The sequence below is a fragment of the Pan paniscus genome, chromosome 7 (assembly GCF_029289425.2).
Source record: "Pan paniscus chromosome 7, NHGRI_mPanPan1-v2.0_pri, whole genome shotgun sequence".
Lineage (NCBI taxonomy): Eukaryota > Metazoa > Chordata > Mammalia > Primates > Hominidae > Pan > Pan paniscus.
Genome location: NC_073256.2, coordinates 45,960,739 through 45,976,136, shown reverse-complemented (window position 1 = coordinate 45,976,136; position 15,398 = coordinate 45,960,739). Strand labels below are relative to the sequence as shown.

General features: G+C 52.3%; 1 protein-coding gene across 8 annotated transcripts in view; it reads right to left on the bottom strand.

Moving 5' to 3' along the window:
• Positions 1-15,398, bottom strand: part of PTK2B (protein tyrosine kinase 2 beta) — a 148,496-nt gene that overhangs the window by 13,723 nt on the left and 119,375 nt on the right. For all 8 annotated transcript variants that reach the window (XM_055116382.2, XM_055116381.2, XM_008956236.7 and 5 more), the window contains 16 exons: positions 15,196-15,336; positions 14,744-14,818; positions 13,856-13,957; positions 12,663-12,780; positions 12,083-12,122; positions 11,656-11,702; positions 10,421-10,471; positions 9,866-9,963; positions 9,010-9,094; positions 8,720-8,820; positions 8,336-8,451; positions 6,539-6,639; positions 6,272-6,361; positions 5,229-5,433; positions 2,686-2,794; positions 1,380-1,445 (listed from right to left, as the gene is read on the bottom strand). In XM_055116382.2, coding sequence (XP_054972357.1) covers positions 1,380-1,445; positions 2,686-2,794; positions 5,229-5,433; positions 6,272-6,361; positions 6,539-6,639; positions 8,336-8,451; positions 8,720-8,820; positions 9,010-9,094; positions 9,866-9,963; positions 10,421-10,471; positions 11,656-11,702; positions 12,083-12,122; positions 12,663-12,780; positions 13,856-13,957; positions 14,744-14,818; positions 15,196-15,336 — 1,545 coding nt within the window. The remainder of the gene's footprint in view (positions 1-1,379; positions 1,446-2,685; positions 2,795-5,228; positions 5,434-6,271; positions 6,362-6,538; positions 6,640-8,335; positions 8,452-8,719; positions 8,821-9,009; positions 9,095-9,865; positions 9,964-10,420; positions 10,472-11,655; positions 11,703-12,082; positions 12,123-12,662; positions 12,781-13,855; positions 13,958-14,743; positions 14,819-15,195; positions 15,337-15,398) is intronic.

Sequence of the window (15,398 nt, the reverse complement as noted above, 5' to 3'; positions counted from 1 at the left end):
AACGTGGGCCTTCCATTGCTCCGAGAGAGATGGTGGAGCAGCACAGCCTCTCATTCATCCAACATTCCCCCAAGATGCTCTGCACACAGTGGGGTCCACGCTGGTTACTGACCCACTGAGACCAGGGCTCTTCCTTCAGGACTCTTCAAAAAATAGTTGTTTCAGTTGCATTACAGACTGACTGATATGGTTAACACACCAATTTATACAGATATGTATGAATTGTTTTTTAAAAATTCAGATAGGCTTTTGCTCTGTTGCCCAGGCTGGGATGCAGTGGTATGATCACAGCTCACTGCAGCCTTAAACTCTCGGCCTCAAGCGATCCTCTTGCCTCAGCCTCCCACATAGCTGGGACTACAGATGCATGCCACCATGCCTGCCTTGAATTTTTTTTAATTAAAAAATAAGTATATCACAATTTTATTGTATTACTCTTTGTTTTTAGAGATGGGGTCTCACTATATTGCCCAGGCTGGTCTCAAACTCCTGAGCTCAATGAATCCTCCCATCTCACCCTCTTTAGTAGCTGGGACTACAGGTGTGTTCCACCCTACCTAACTCCCTGTTTTAAATATTGCATATGGGTATATCTCTTTTTTTTCAGAACGATTTTTCCATCTTCTGAATCAGGCTTTCTCTTCACATGAAGAGGATTTATCTATTAGTCCTCAGATGGTCTTGTTTTGGCACTCAGGCATTTCCTTGAGAACAAACATAGGACCACGGGACACCGCCTTTCTATAAAGGGCACCAACTAAATGGACATTATTTCTGGTGGTTGAGGGGATCAATTTTTGAGCAGTGGCTCTGAGCTGGGGGATGCAAGAGAAGAAATAAGAGGAGACTGGACTCCCTCTCTCCTAGAGGCAAGAGAGACACAGAACAGAGACGTTCAGGGTCAGGGACACACAGCCTGGGAAAGAGTCATGGTTGGGGATAATGGAGCTGGGAGAAAGCTCAGGTAAAACCCTGCTGTCTCTTCAATGGCCACCCAGGTTCTGGATGGGGCCTCTTTGGGGAGTCCCATGGAGCTACTCCATTTGCTGGGAAATATTCCCTGGGATTCCTTCTGGTAAGGAGGCCAGGGAGGCCTTACATGTGGGGAGAGAGCAGCAGGCAGGCACACAAAGCAGCAGATGATGTAGACAGAGGGATGGGGCTTAAGGCAGGTCTTAGCTGAGCACAGCCTGGGAGAACTGCATTTTAATTCTTGTGATCTGAGTCTGCATTCTGTTCTGGGTGCCAAAGAAGAGTCAACCTAGGCCATCTCCATCACCCAAGTGGGTGACTGCTACTCCTCTAAGGCACAAGAATGGAGTTTCAGGACCTGGATGAGAGGTAGACCTGAAGTTCCCGTCCTCTGGTTCTATCTTTACCTGGAACTGCAGCTTTGGAGCCAGGAGGTTGGTTTGTGGAGGGGGTCTGTACTTAGGTCGGCTGGGCTGGAGAGAGAACACAGATGGGTCAGTCTCTGTCCCTCTCCTTGAGCGAACACAACTCACCAAGGGGAACATCAGGTCAAAGACACCTCAGGCTTGTTCCGAAGGAAGGAAAGTTGAGGGACAAAGCTGTCATGAAACTCATTTTGCATCCATTTATTGAGCACTGATTATCTACTGAGTGGTGGAAGGTACAAAGAAGCCACCTCACTGCCCTCCCGGGGCTATGGCTAATTGGAGGGTTAATGATTGGTGCATGTGTCGCCTCCCTACACGTGGGAGCACCCACCAAGTCAGAGCTCCAGAGCCACAGGCATGCAGAGGTAGGAGCTCACCAGGGGCTTGGGCATTCACAGAAGCTGCATGGAGGAGATGAACACTGAGCCAGGCCCGCGGGGAGGGGTGGGACATGCCAGGCAAGAGGGACAAGTGAGAAAAGGCCTTAGATGGGATCAGACATTGTTATGGACTGAATATTTGTCCCCCTTTTCAATTTGCATGTTGAAGCCTGAACCCCCAATGTGATAGCATTAAGGAAGTGCAGGTTTTTGGAGGTAATTAGGGTCAGATGAGGTTATGAGGATGGAGCCCATGATGGGATTAGTGCCCTTATAAGAAGAGAAAGAAAGACCACTCTGTGTCTGCCAGGTAAAAACACAGTGAGAAGGTGGTTGTCTGTAAGCCAGGCAGAGAGCCCTCACAAGACACCAACACCTTGATCTTGGACTTCCCAGCCTCCAGAACTGTGAGAGATAAACATCTGCTGTTTAAGCCACTTGGTCTGTGGTCTTTTGTTGCAGCAGCTCCAGTTGACTAAGACAGGCATGGCCTCTCAGACCCACCCACCTAATGGCAGCAGGGCCCTGGCTCCTGAGCTCAGGGTGGCCATGGGGGGTACAGATGTAGGGACTGGACCTAAAAGACCCAGGATACTTCCCACCTATGTGTCCTCAGGGGGATCTCATTTGTTCCTAAGAAAACACCTAGAAGAGAAGCCCAGCCCCTCAGGGGACACTTTTGAGGAATGATTCTTGACCCAGCTATCCCACAAGGTGGCTGCTATCTCCAAGTCCACCTGCCAGGGCACTGATGTGACACGCTGACAGTGATGGTGGATGCTGGGTGAAGGACTGAGAAAGGGCTGTAGGGGGCATCCTGCCTGTGCAGTAAGGGGGACATGGATCAGACAGGGACCTGGCTTTGCTTTGACTCACAGGACTTATGAGGCCATGGCTTGGCTTACCTTGGGTGGGGGTTCCTGGAAGGCTGTGGGCTCCAAGATTTTGGGGGTTCGGTAGCGAGCATTCCTCTCTTGCTCCATGGCAATGTCCTTCTCCATCTGATAAACGTCACTGCAGGGAGTCAGGTCAGATAAGGAGAGAAACAAGGTCAAAGTGAGACGCTCCTTGGGGCTCCTCTTTGTACTTCGTGGAGGCCCAGAGAGGCCTGGGCAAGGTTGCTAGGTCCCATTTCCGTTTCGATCTCCACTGCAGAGTGGCCTGGGGAGAGCCCCCCTGAGAGAGGCTTGGATATGGGCCCTGAGGCCACACTGAGGTTGGGAGGATCACAGGAATGGATCCAAGGTGGAAAAGCGTCCTTGGTGAGCCAGTCCCAGCCCAAACACGCAGCAGGAGCCTGACTGCAGCCCCACTCCTCAGGCCTTTTGCCCTCCTGGGCTTGTGATTGGCACCAAACCCCTATGTAGATTTCCAAAGTCCCAGCCAACTTCATGGCCCTGGCCTAGAATCTACATCTCCTATTTCTCATGAAACATCCCCCAACGCATCCCTGGTATGTGCTAATGAGGCATGTGGGTTCACTCCCAGGCTAGCCATGTGCGCGCCTCTCACCTTTCTTACCCAGTCCAGTGCTCCTAACCTGGAATCACAGACCCCAGAGGACTCTGGAATTATTACTGCCCATGAATCCACATGTTCATATGGGTAGCAAGTATTATATACTACTGAATATGTGACACTTGATACTATATTTTCAAGTGTGTATGTATTTTATTATGTATAATAAAAATGCATTATATAGCCCACTACATTTTGTTCAGCAAAAGATTTTTAAAATATAACTATTGTTACACAGAGACACTCAAAATTTGACATTAGAAGGGCCTTTCCTCCCTGGAACGGTTAGGAAACACTGATCAAATCCCTTCTGAACTCTAAGGAGGAAGTGTCAGGTGGTGGTCTGAGGAAGCAACCTGGGGTCTTCTGAGTCTTTCAGTGTTTTCCAGATCACACCAGAAACCTGCTCCCACCTCCACTTGTGGCAGAGGCCTGGTCGATGCCTCTGACGGGAACACCTCTCAGCCCAGGAGATGATGGGAACACCTCTCAGCCCAGGAGAGACACCTGCACAGCTCCCTGTGGCTCTCAAGGCCTCAGAGTGAATCAGGACTCCCAGCTCCATCCCCCCAGGGCTTTTAACCTCCCAAATTACATCCTTCACATACTTTTATCCTGCAGCCTTTTGGCTTCTCAAACCTCCCATACAAGGGACCAACACAGGAGTCTAGAATTAACTGGGAGGCTCACTGAAGGGATAGAGAGGAACAGAGATGCCTTTTAAGGCAGAGGTTTTACAGATGATGTTGAAGGCCCTGCCCCACAGAAAACATGCAGGGTCACCCCCAGTGCCCCTGGCCTGGGCATTGCTGGCATCCCCCGGGGTGCCTCCCCACCAGGCAGTTTTCAGGGACTGTTTACTTGCCCTAAAATCAAACAAGGCAACATGTTGACTACAGTATTTAAAATCAGTATTAAAGTACAGTATTAAAAATATTTTTCAAGTCAATTAAGTTCCAGACTCCCTAAAGTAGGGTTCAGCAAATAAGCGCCCAGAGGGAAAATCTGGCCTTTCATCTATTTTTGTATGGACCCAAACGAAGAATGGTTTTCACATTGTTTCAATGACTGAAAAAAATTGAAAGACAAAAAATATTTCATGACACATGAAAATTATTTGAAATTCAAATTTCAGCATCCAAAATGGTGTTTCACTGGAGCCCAGCTACACCCATTCATCCATGCATTGTCTGTGGCTGTTTTTGAGCTAAGAGAGTTAGCAGTTTTGGCAGAGACTTGCATAAACAGCAAAGCCCCAAATATTTACTATTTGGCCCTTTACAGAAAATGCTTACTGACTCCCACCCCAGAGGAAACCAAAAGAAGTCAGATCTCCCACAGGAGGACTAATGGCAGGCTTGCCACCAAGAAAACTGGAGGACCCTGAACCTCTGAAACAGATGACCTTCTTCCCCAGTGACCTCCCCAGACCTAGGGAATCATGGCTCCTGGGCACCGACGGGCCCTCAGGTCCCTTATCCCCCATTCAGAAGGGAGAGGTGGCCCCTGGGTCATAGTCTTGAAAACAGGTCAAAGATCACTCCCTTCCTTGCTATCTGGGAGGAAAGATCAAAGTCGAGAGACAAGGCGAGAGGAAAGCAGGTAGGATGCCTCAACATCATAAAGAGCACAGGCACTTCGATGAGAGTCTGGCTCAGGCTTTTGAGTCTAACCTAGAAAATATTTTCTGAGCACATCCTTTGAACAAGGCTCTGTGCTCTGTGTTGACAGATGCCCAGATGAGTCAGGCTTCCCCATGGCTGCCTTATCTCTGAGCTCATATCTGACAGTGAACCTGGCTTCAGCCTCCCGTCCTTGACCCTGGCCCGTCTTCTTTAGGGAGATGTGGTGCAAACCTCTCTGTGTGCTGGTCTTGCTCCCTGGTGCAGCCGGGTGGGCCCCCAGCCCACAGCCCACACTCCATGCTCACCTGAGGCTGCACACCAGCTCGGTGAAGCGGGGCCGGTCACTGGGGTCGTAGTCCCAGCAGCGGGTCATGAGGGTATAAAGGACCGGTGGACAGAGATCAGGCTTGGGCAGCCGGTCTCCTTTCTCCAGCACCCCGATGACATCCTTGTTCTCCAGCCAGAAGAAGGGCTGCTTCCCAAAGCTCAGGATCTCCCACATGCACACGGCTGGGGTGTAAGGGAGCGTCAGGCCCTGGGTAGGGGAGACCAGTCCCTCCCACCCAGGAGCACCATCGCCATTAGCACTCAGTCTCCACCAGGAGCAGCTCCTGCGGTCCTTCCTCCCCCTCCAGCACCCTGGGGTCCTGCCTACCATGGTGGTCTGCCTGAGGGACAAGTGACCTACATCTGCAGTAAGTGACCTAAGGCCTTGCTCGCTAGACCCCTGTCAGGGTGCTGCAGGATCAAGAGGTGGCAGTCATGGCATGTCATTGGGACCACAAGTGTCTTCTCTTAGGAGGGAGGGGAGCCACTCCTTAGTAAAGCTGGAATTGGAAGCCTCGCACCAACACTTGGTGCCTGTGTGATTGCGGGCAGGCTCCTGACTCATCTGAGCCTCAGTTTTCGTAACAGGAAAATGAGAGTAATAATAATGTTCTACAGGGTTGACTGTGGGAGCACTAAGTGAGATGGTTTGCAGGAGGTGTTCCGTAAGGGGCTGTCTCTCTACACCTGCCTTTGCTCTCTCTCCTTCCTGTACCTCTCTCAGAATAAGTCACAGAGTTTCGTCTTAGTTTCTGGGGCTGGTAGGTGGAGCACACATGTCACAAGAGCCTCTTCCAGGAAGATGAGCCTGCACAGCCCAGGCCAGTCCTTAGCCTGGGTCACTCCCCTTCCTACCCCTACTGGCCTCCCCACCTCTGAGACTTCTCAGTGGCCACAGCAAAATAGAACCCTGGGAATGGAGGGTGGAGGTCAGACTCCTGCTCCCTGCACCCACCCCCTTAGCCTGGTTCAGAAGTGAGAATCTGAACACTTTTTCATGCCCTCCCAAATCAGCACTCACCGAACATCCAGACGTCACTGGCTGTCGTGAAGCGTCGGAAGTTAATGGACTCTGGGGACATCCATTTGATGGGGAGACGAGTCACAGAGGCTTTGGGTGGGCAAAGAGGTTGATTTTTAGGGAAGAAAGATCAGAATTATCCAGAAATACATCCTACTTTCTGAAGACCCTTAGCCTGGGCTGTCCAACTGTAGACTTCCTTCTTCTGGAATTTTTGGCTTCAGCCACCCCTCCAAGGCCAATGCAGAGGCTGGGAAGCCCCCTCACCTTTGTAATAGTCCTCGTCCTCAATGTACCGGGAAAGACCAAAGTCCCCCAGCTTCACACACTCAGGGGAGGCCACCAGGATGTTCCGGACAGCAATGTCCCTGGAAGAAGGGCATCAAGACCAGGATGAGGCACTGCCCACCCCCATGGGAGCAGGAACAGAGAGATGGATAGACAGATGGAAAAAGAGACCAAGAATCTAAGCCAGGGACTCGGACTCCAGAGCAGAATCGGGCAGCTTCTGTGGGTCACTGCCCCCACCGAGTGGTCTTGCCACAGCACAGCTCAGGTGGGAGCCCAGCTGGCCCCTCTGCACCCCAACATGCACAGGTGCTTTGCCATCTCCTTCCCTCTTGCTGTTGGGCTCTGTCTCCCATCACCCCTTCATGCATCTCCAGCTTGAAGCCTGGCTCGGATTCCTGGCATCTGCTACACTCCACTTCTGTGCTGTTGCCTACACTGTCCCCCATGCCAGGGAGGCTGTCACCTGGTGATTCTTCAAGGATAAACTCCAACCACTTCCCTGAACACAGGTATTCTCTCTCATCTGCATTTCCACAGGACTGGTTAGGTCTTTGGTATAGCAGGAGTGGCAGCGGCAGCACAGCTAACTCTGATGGGGCACTTAGGATACCAGGATCGCACGAGAGCTTCACACACCCTGAGTCATGACATAGAGACCCTCAGACCCCCCTGGTGCAGGGTAGGAGACCGGACCCAGAGAGCTGAAGGAACTTGCCCAGCAGCTCACCAGTGGAAAAGGGTGTCACCCAGGTAGGCTACTCCAGAGCTGAGCTCTCATTCCTCCCAGGAGACACACTGCTGACTCAGTTTACCCTGTGTTCTTGCCATCACTCCCAACCCCAAACTAGTTTGCCTGCTTGCTTCTCACAGGCAGGCTCCACTCTCTAGTGTTTGTTTTTATAGTTGAAATGATGACTTAAAAGCATGGCCACTTCAAATAAACAAACAAAAGAAACAAATCTATCCTCCCACCACCTTTGTCCTGACAATTGATGTCTCCAGTTTGACTCTCATGCTAGAAAGTAAGCTTCACGAGGAAAAGGAGTTCTGCTTGTTTTCTTCACGACTTTGTCCCAGAGCCTAGGTCACTGCCTGGCACTGAGAGGTGTTCCATAGTATTTGTTGGATGAATGAATGAATGAATGAATGAATGCAGGGTTTTATCCCCTGATGTGGCTTTCCATAGAATCAGGCACAAGGCCACAGAGCCAATGTCAATGGTGGGTAATGCCCAACCACTGACTCCCTTGGGGGTCAGGTTCCCATGGCAGGGAATGGGAACAAAGCCAGGTAGAGCAGGGGCCAACTCCACAGCCACAGGGAGACTTGGATTTGGCAGCCCAGGGGTGTCGGCAACCAGGGTGATGTCTGGGCTAGGACCCCAGGATCTTCCTGGCCCTGCTCCAGCCCAGTCCCTTCTTCCTGGGCCATGTGCCACCAAGCCAGGGAGCTGGAGGTGAGCAAGCTCTGAGCAAGGTTGGGGGCGATTTCCTGGCACTCACAGGGGAGGGGCTAGAAGGTCTTGATATATAGACAGACACCTCGGACTTCAGAGTTACTCGTAACAACCCCATGAGGTACATACAGTGCCTGCAACTTTACAGATGAGGACACAGGGTCAGAGAGGTTGCTCAAGTGCTCAAAGCTGCTGGGCCAATTGCTGGGATTCCAACACTGCTCTGTGTCACCCACAAGCCCTGCTTCTACCCAGAGGCCTTGAGGATCTGGTGAAGGCCTGGCTTCCATACCGCTGGCCACTCCCTCCACCCCTACCTGTGCACGCAGTTGATGCTCTCCAGGTAGGCCATGGCTTTGCATATCTGCAGTGAGTACAGCACGAGGGTGAGCACCTTCAGGGAGTTCTTGTTCCGCTCCAGGTAGTGGCCCAGCTGCAGGAATGGGGAGGTGCCATCAAGACCCCTGGTTGGTCCCAGTATGGAGCCAGGGGACCAGGGTGCTGGCAACCCCTGACCCTTCCCTGGGGGCGGTGGGAGACAAACCCAAAGCTGGCAAAATGTTCCAGCAATTTCCTTGACAAACAGGGCCTCTGGCTTATTTCAGCGGAACACAGAAGTCAGGAAGCTGGGAGGAATGGGCTGTGCTCTGAATGCCCCCCATGCTGCAGCCCAGTTGTCATCGCAGGGTCCTCCAGCTCACCTCCCCATAGGGATACAATTCCATGATGATCCAGGTGGGCTCCTCTTCAATGATGCCGATCAGCTTCACGATGTGCGGGTGGTCGAGGTTCTTCATGATCACTGCAGTGTGGTGGGGCAAGAGGGACAGGTGGAGCGGCTCAAAGGTCCAATTCAGAAAAGGCCTTTGCTCTTCTAGCTGGGAGGACGGGGACCCCTCCTCCAACATGGGTCCCTGCACTGTTCACCCCTCTCTTCCCAGGCTGAAGCCCCTCCCATCTTGGAGGCCTGGTTGGTCTCAGGGGTCCCTACCTGCCTCGCTCATGAACTTCTCCTTGTTGTCCAGAGTGCAGTCTTTCTTGCAGGTCTTGACAGCTACATTGATTTTCTCCCCTTTCTGTAACAAGAGTGTGTTCAGGACCCCTTGGTCCAGCCCAGCACTCAGCAGAATGTTCCCTCCTGGCCTCCCCATGGCCTCCTGCAGATTTTGCTGCCAGGAAAGGCCCCTTTCTCCTATGTCTCTCTTCTTCTCCCCTTTGTCTTCCTCTCCTCTCCTTCTCCACTCCCCTTCTTCTTGATCAGGGTCTGTTAGAACTGAAAAGGGCTGTAGTGGTCAAATGAGTCAAGCTCCTGGCCATCCAGATGAGGACACTGAGACTGAGGGGCCGTGTGACCTGCCCAAAGCCAGAGGCACCTGCAGGCCATTATCATGCCTGGGGGCTGGGCCTTTCTCTATCATTGGATTTTTCATTCTTACTGCCTCTTTCTTTCTTCCCCTGGGCCTGCTAGAAGCGTGACCACAGCGGTCAGCCTTGCCCTGCCCCATCACTGGCCTTGACACTAACTCCAGATCCTGCCTCACCTTTTCTCAGAACTGTCTTTATCCCGCATCCCCCTTTGTATTCTCCCACCAAGAATACTGACCCTTCTCCAAGTTCTGCCTATATCTCTACCCCTGGTATTTTGCTACCCTTCTTGGAAATGACTCGTCTCCACCACTCTTTGAGTATTTAATAAATACCACCATGCCCAGTGGACAAGAGGCCCTTAGGGACAAGGGGCCCCAAGTGGATGAAGTCTGTGCCAACTCCAACCTGCTCAGATTCGAGCTCTGTCTCACCCTACAGACATGTGGAAGAGGAGTGTAAGGGAAGATCCTGGAACTCACGTGATTTGTGTAGACACCTTCATAGACCTCCCCAAAAAAGCCTTCCCCAAGAATACGATTCAGGACCACATCTTCACGGGCAATGCCATACTGTGGACCTGCACAGACAGAGAAAACGGTCGCGGATCACAGAGATCGGTGGTATCCCCTAGGGAAGCTGAGTGTCTGCAGGCTCTAAAGCCAGGCGTCACCAGATCTATAACACCTCAGCCAAGATCCAGGGACTGGGCTGGGGAAATGGGGGTCTAGAATGTTCCACTGTCTCAGACCCAGGGAAGAGCCATCACCCTGCTGCCTCTGAAGGCTGGGTCCCAGGTCCACGTTACTAGAATTCCCGCACAGCTCCATGGGCACACAAAAGGTCAATCAGTATAGGGAGAGAAAAAAAAATCTCAGCTTTCAAATCCAAGGCATCTCAGGTTTGCCACTGTCTAAGTCTAGCACGAAGGGAGGATAAAGGAGGAAAAGAATGTTCCCTGTGGTGTCACCAGAGTCCTTGCCATGTCATTTCACAGGGCCTTGACTACGGTCGCTGTGGCGGGGTCGAGAACCTACCTCCGGGCCTTCGCAGGGTTTCGTCGGGAATCTCTGCGTAGATGTCTGACTCTGGAACAACAAGAAGAGGCTCAGCCGTGGACAAGATGCCCTTGGTGGGCACCGCCAGCAATCAGGTGTGGGGCTACCCGCTGGAGGCCAGTGGAGCCCAAGGGGGTAGGAGGAGAAGCCAGGCATGTCCCGGGCTCCCAGCCCAGGTTTTAGAATGGCCACAGAGCCCAGGGCACCTTGGCTGAACTCCCTGCTCTCTGCTTCCCAACTTGCATTATTTAGGGCAAGTTGGCTAATCTCCCTTAATCTCAGTTTTCCCTTTTATGAAATGAGTATTGGGGGATGCTATAAAAATTGAATCAAATAATACCTGTTGCATGTTTAATACCATTAAGGACTGGATGTTTGTGCACCTCCCAAATTCCTTTGTTGAAGCCCTAACTCCCAATGCGATGGGATTAGGAGGTGGGGCCTTTGGGAGGTGGTGCAGTCCTGAGTGTGGAGCCCCCATAATGGGATCTGTGCTCATGTACACAGAATAAGAGAGGCCAGAACTCTCTCTTCATCACGTAAGCCCACAGTGAAAGGATAGCTATCTGCAAATGAGGATGAAAGCCCTCACCAGATGCAGACTCAGCCAGCACCTTGATCTTGGACTTCCAGCCTCTAGAACTGTGAGCAATAAAGTATCTGGTTTTAAGCCACCCAGTCTATAGTATTTTGTTATGGCAGCCCAAGCTGCTTAAGCCATGTACTAAGTACTCAATACACACTAGCGATTACTATTCATGATTTTTTTTTTTTTGAGATGGAGTCTTGCTGGGTTGACAGGCTGGAGTGCAGTGGTGCCATCTCAGCTCACTGCAACCTCCGCCTTCCAGGTTCAAGCTATTTTCCTGCCTCAGCCTCCCAAGTAGCTGGGACTACAGGCGCATGTCACCATGCCCATCCAATTTTTGTATTTTTAGTAGAAATGGGGTGTCACCATGTTGGTCAGGATGATCTTGATTTCTTGACCTCATGATCCACCCACCTTGGCCTCCCAAAGTGCTGGGATTACAGGCATGAGCCACTGCACCCAGCCATAATTCACGATATTTTAAAGCCATCATTGAGAAGTTATGGGAGAGGATCATTTTTCTGTCACTTGGAGGAAACCCTCGGCAATGTCATGAGAGCAAGCAGTGGGGAGCAAGCAGACGGGAGGCAAGTGGAGCAGGTGGAGGATGCAGCGGGCAGCTCACCTATGCTGCAGCTCTCTGAGAGGTGGGACCGCCGGGCCTCCAGGTTTCTGTAGGAGGTGAGAGAGCAGAAGCCAGGTGAGCTCAGAGGCCGGTAATGTTCCCCTGGGCAGCCTCGGCCCGCCCTCTCCTCCTGCCCCCTGTGGAGAAGTAGTCTGTCCAAATTAGCAATGACCCGGGAGCACAGCCCAGGCTGCTGGGGGCTGGAGTTGGGGGACAGCAGCAACCCCCCAGGATAATACCAGGTGGCATGAAGGCATAGGAATATTCCTGCAGGTATTTATTGGGAGGGAAAGATCATCTTTTTTCAGGGTTCTCCTGGGCCTGAAAGCAAGAAACTATGGAGGTGGGGACTCCCAGTTTATTCTTATTCCTCTCAGCAGCACAGACTGAGCTCAGGGCCCTGTCCTCTGCACCCCATTGTACTCACAGCATGGGGATCTGGGGCAGGCTGTTCCGCTTCTCACCATCTAGGAAGAGAGGAGGAAGGAGGAGGTTGGAGCTGGGGACACAGGGACCTGGGTGGGTGACTGACCTCCTCACTATTCCTACAAGGGACTCTCCTCCCATCCCAGCCCCTAATTCCATTCTCTCCTAGCCTGGGAGCTAGTGAGGCCTTGGGCCAATAGTGGAATCCTCCTTGGAGGCTGCCTCAGGCCAGATTTCACGTGCTCCAGCTGTGACCCCTGCTTCCTGAATCTGACCCAAGACGGAGACACACACAGGCAGGACCAGCCTTCTTCTAGCAATGGCTTTGAGCTTGCTGGGGCTAAAACGCCTCTCCTCCAGAAGCTGCCTCTATGGGAACCTTGATTAGCAGGGCTGTGGGTAGGTGGACCGGCCAGGGCTTAAAGCCTAAGATGGGCCCACTGGAAGCTTCCCGCTGGGCTGTGGGGGAAGAATCCTCATTCACTTATCCATCAGTGGCTTAGCTTCTGCCACTCTGCCTCTGGGGACTCGGGTGTGCTGCCACCCGTGGTCCAGCCACTTTACCTTTAAATGGAACCCACCTTTCCTAAGATGGATGATGAGAGAGCCTTGGTGCTCCCCCTGCAGCCGGCAGTAGCCGTCTATGAGGTCAGCCATGTTCTCAGCCTCTGCTAGGGATGAGGTTTTGATGGACAAGGCCTGCGGAGCAGAGACCAGCCAAGGGTGAGACCCCAGAGCCTTGGCTAGAGACCACCCCCAGGGCTGGAGAAGAGATGGCAGGACCCCTGCCACAACCCTTGCCTGGATGCCAATGCTGTCTGCACCTCTCCTGGGGCCCTGCCCTGGAGTCCAGACTGCACTCTGTCACCCCTTTCACCTGTACACCCATGCTCTCCAAAGGCCAGTCCCAGGCCTCACTTATTTTGGCCTCTGAGCACATAGCACGATGCCTGGTACCTAGTAGGTGCTCAATAAATAGAAGCAGAAACTGAGAAAATGGAAGAGGGGGCTGGGCACAGTGGCTCATGCCTATAATCCCAGCACTTTAGGAGGCCGAGGCAGGCAGATCACCTGAGGTCAGGAGTTTGAGACCAGCCTGGCCAACATGGTGAAACCCTGTGTCTACTAAAAGTACAAAAATTAGTTGGGCCTTGTGGCATGCACCTGTAGTCCCAGCTACTCAGGAGGCTGAGGCAGGAGAATCTCTTGAACTGTGGAGGTGGAGGTTACAGTGAGCTGAGATTGCACCACTGCACTGTAGCCTGGGTGACAGAGTGAGACTTTGTCTAAAAAAAAGAAAGAAAGAAAGAAAGAGGAAGGGGAGGCAATGGGGCAGGGCACAGATGGGTGAAAGGAGAGAGAGATGAACACTCTGCAGCCTGAGGTCTCTCTGGGTGTTTTACTGTAAAAAACAAACAAACAAACAAACAAACAAACCCATGTTTTTGAGGTCTTGATGTCCGCATCCTTGTTCTCTTGGTATAACTTAGGCCTGTGATTTATACCTGATTTCTGGTCACCTTGAACATTCCACTACCTGAAAACCTTCCCAATTTCTTCTCCTGACATTAAAAAAATTGTTTCCCGAATTTTCCTACAATTTATCTTCATCCTGGTACCTTTTGTCTAAGAACTTGGTGCAGTTTTCTTAACACGATCCCCAAAGCCGGGAAGCTCCTGGCTTCCTGCGTATCACGGACTTTTGGTCTGAGCAAGAGCTCCCAGTCTGCCATTATACCCCCTGCAGAGCTGCCAGGTGCCCAGAGACACTCACCTGGGGGGCACCTTCAATGCCCAGCTGAAGTACTGCCTGGCCCTCCTCCAGCGGGAGGCACCTGATGGACCTGATCTGCTTGAACTCGGCCAGGCAGGTGGGCTGTGGGAAAAGAAGGGGGAGCTTCAGACCATCCCACTACCAGGACTGGGCCATGCAGATTGGTCAGTATGGGGGAGCCGGGGTGAGGAGGAACTGGGAGTTTCTCTGGGAGATGAAGAGAGAATCAAACACTATTAAGGCTAGAAGGATCCTCTAGTTCAGGGGTGTCCAATCTTTTGGCTTCCCTGGGCCACATTGGAAGAAGAATTGTCTTGGGCCACACATAAAATACATTAACACTACTTGATGAAGGTAAAAAAAAAAATCGCACAAAAAATCTCAACATGTTTTAAGAAAGTTTACGAATTTGTGGTGGGCTGCATTCAAAGCCATCCTGGGACCACAGGCTTGATCTAGACCAAGCCCCTCCCTATGCCAAGGAGAAAATGAGGTCTAGAGAAAGCCAGGACTTGCTCAACATCATGTGCCAAGCTGGCAGTGGAGCCAGGACTGGACCCAGGTCCCCTGACTTCCAAGGCAATCATGCCTTATATTGTCACTGAAAGAGCAACACTGCTGAGCTCTGCGAGTAATCATTGAGGCCTTGTCTCCCCCTCCCACCACCTCTGTGCAGATGACAGTCACAGGGATGTAAAGGGCCATCTGCCCCATGCTGCCATCTCTAAATGCTCTCCACTGCTGCTCACGCCAGGGCATGGCCTTAGAAGAACTCTGCTTTCAGCAACAGGGGCAAGAAGAACTGAAGGGGCAGACAGGGTGGGAGGCAGCAGAGAGGGGAAGACCTCCCCGCCTGGGGCTGGGTGGGGCTGCCCCTGGTCTCTCTACCTTTGCGTCCTGACTAGTCAGCTGGCGGATCCCTTTAGGGCCAATGACCAGGTCCACAGTAATGTTCCATCCTTGCTGGAATAAAAGGAGAGTGGACTGTTGTTCCAGAGCTGTCCTCCCCATTCTTCAGAAACTTGAAGAAAAGCTCCCTAAGCTAGACACAAGCCACTGTTTCCTGGGTCTCCAGCTCCTTCTCACCGAAACCCTGGCCATATGGATTTTCCCCTCCTGACACCTTGCCTGTCCTGCCCACCTCCCAGAGCTGGAGGCCAACATTTCAGTGCCTGCTTCAGGCAAGGGGATGCTTGTGACTTCCACCGACGGCAGGTCAGCGAGGTCCTGCTGCCTGAGAATCTGCAGCGATTGCAGCCTCTCCCTGCCCCCTCCTGGCCCCCTTTCCCGAGAGGCCTGGAATCCAGGTCAGGGAGAGGATCAAGAGAGCCCGCCATTACAATGAGTTCACAGCGGTAGGTCTCCTGGTCGATGTTGGCGAAGCCGGCGAGAGTGTTGAAGAACTTCATGACGCACTCCTCCTCCCTGAGCGAGGCGTACTGCTGGAAGGTCTGCTGGATCATCTTCCGGAACTGTTTGGGCTGGGGGAGGGGATGGGCCGTGTGAACAATGCCTGCTCCTCCCAGGTCTCACTCCTTCCCTT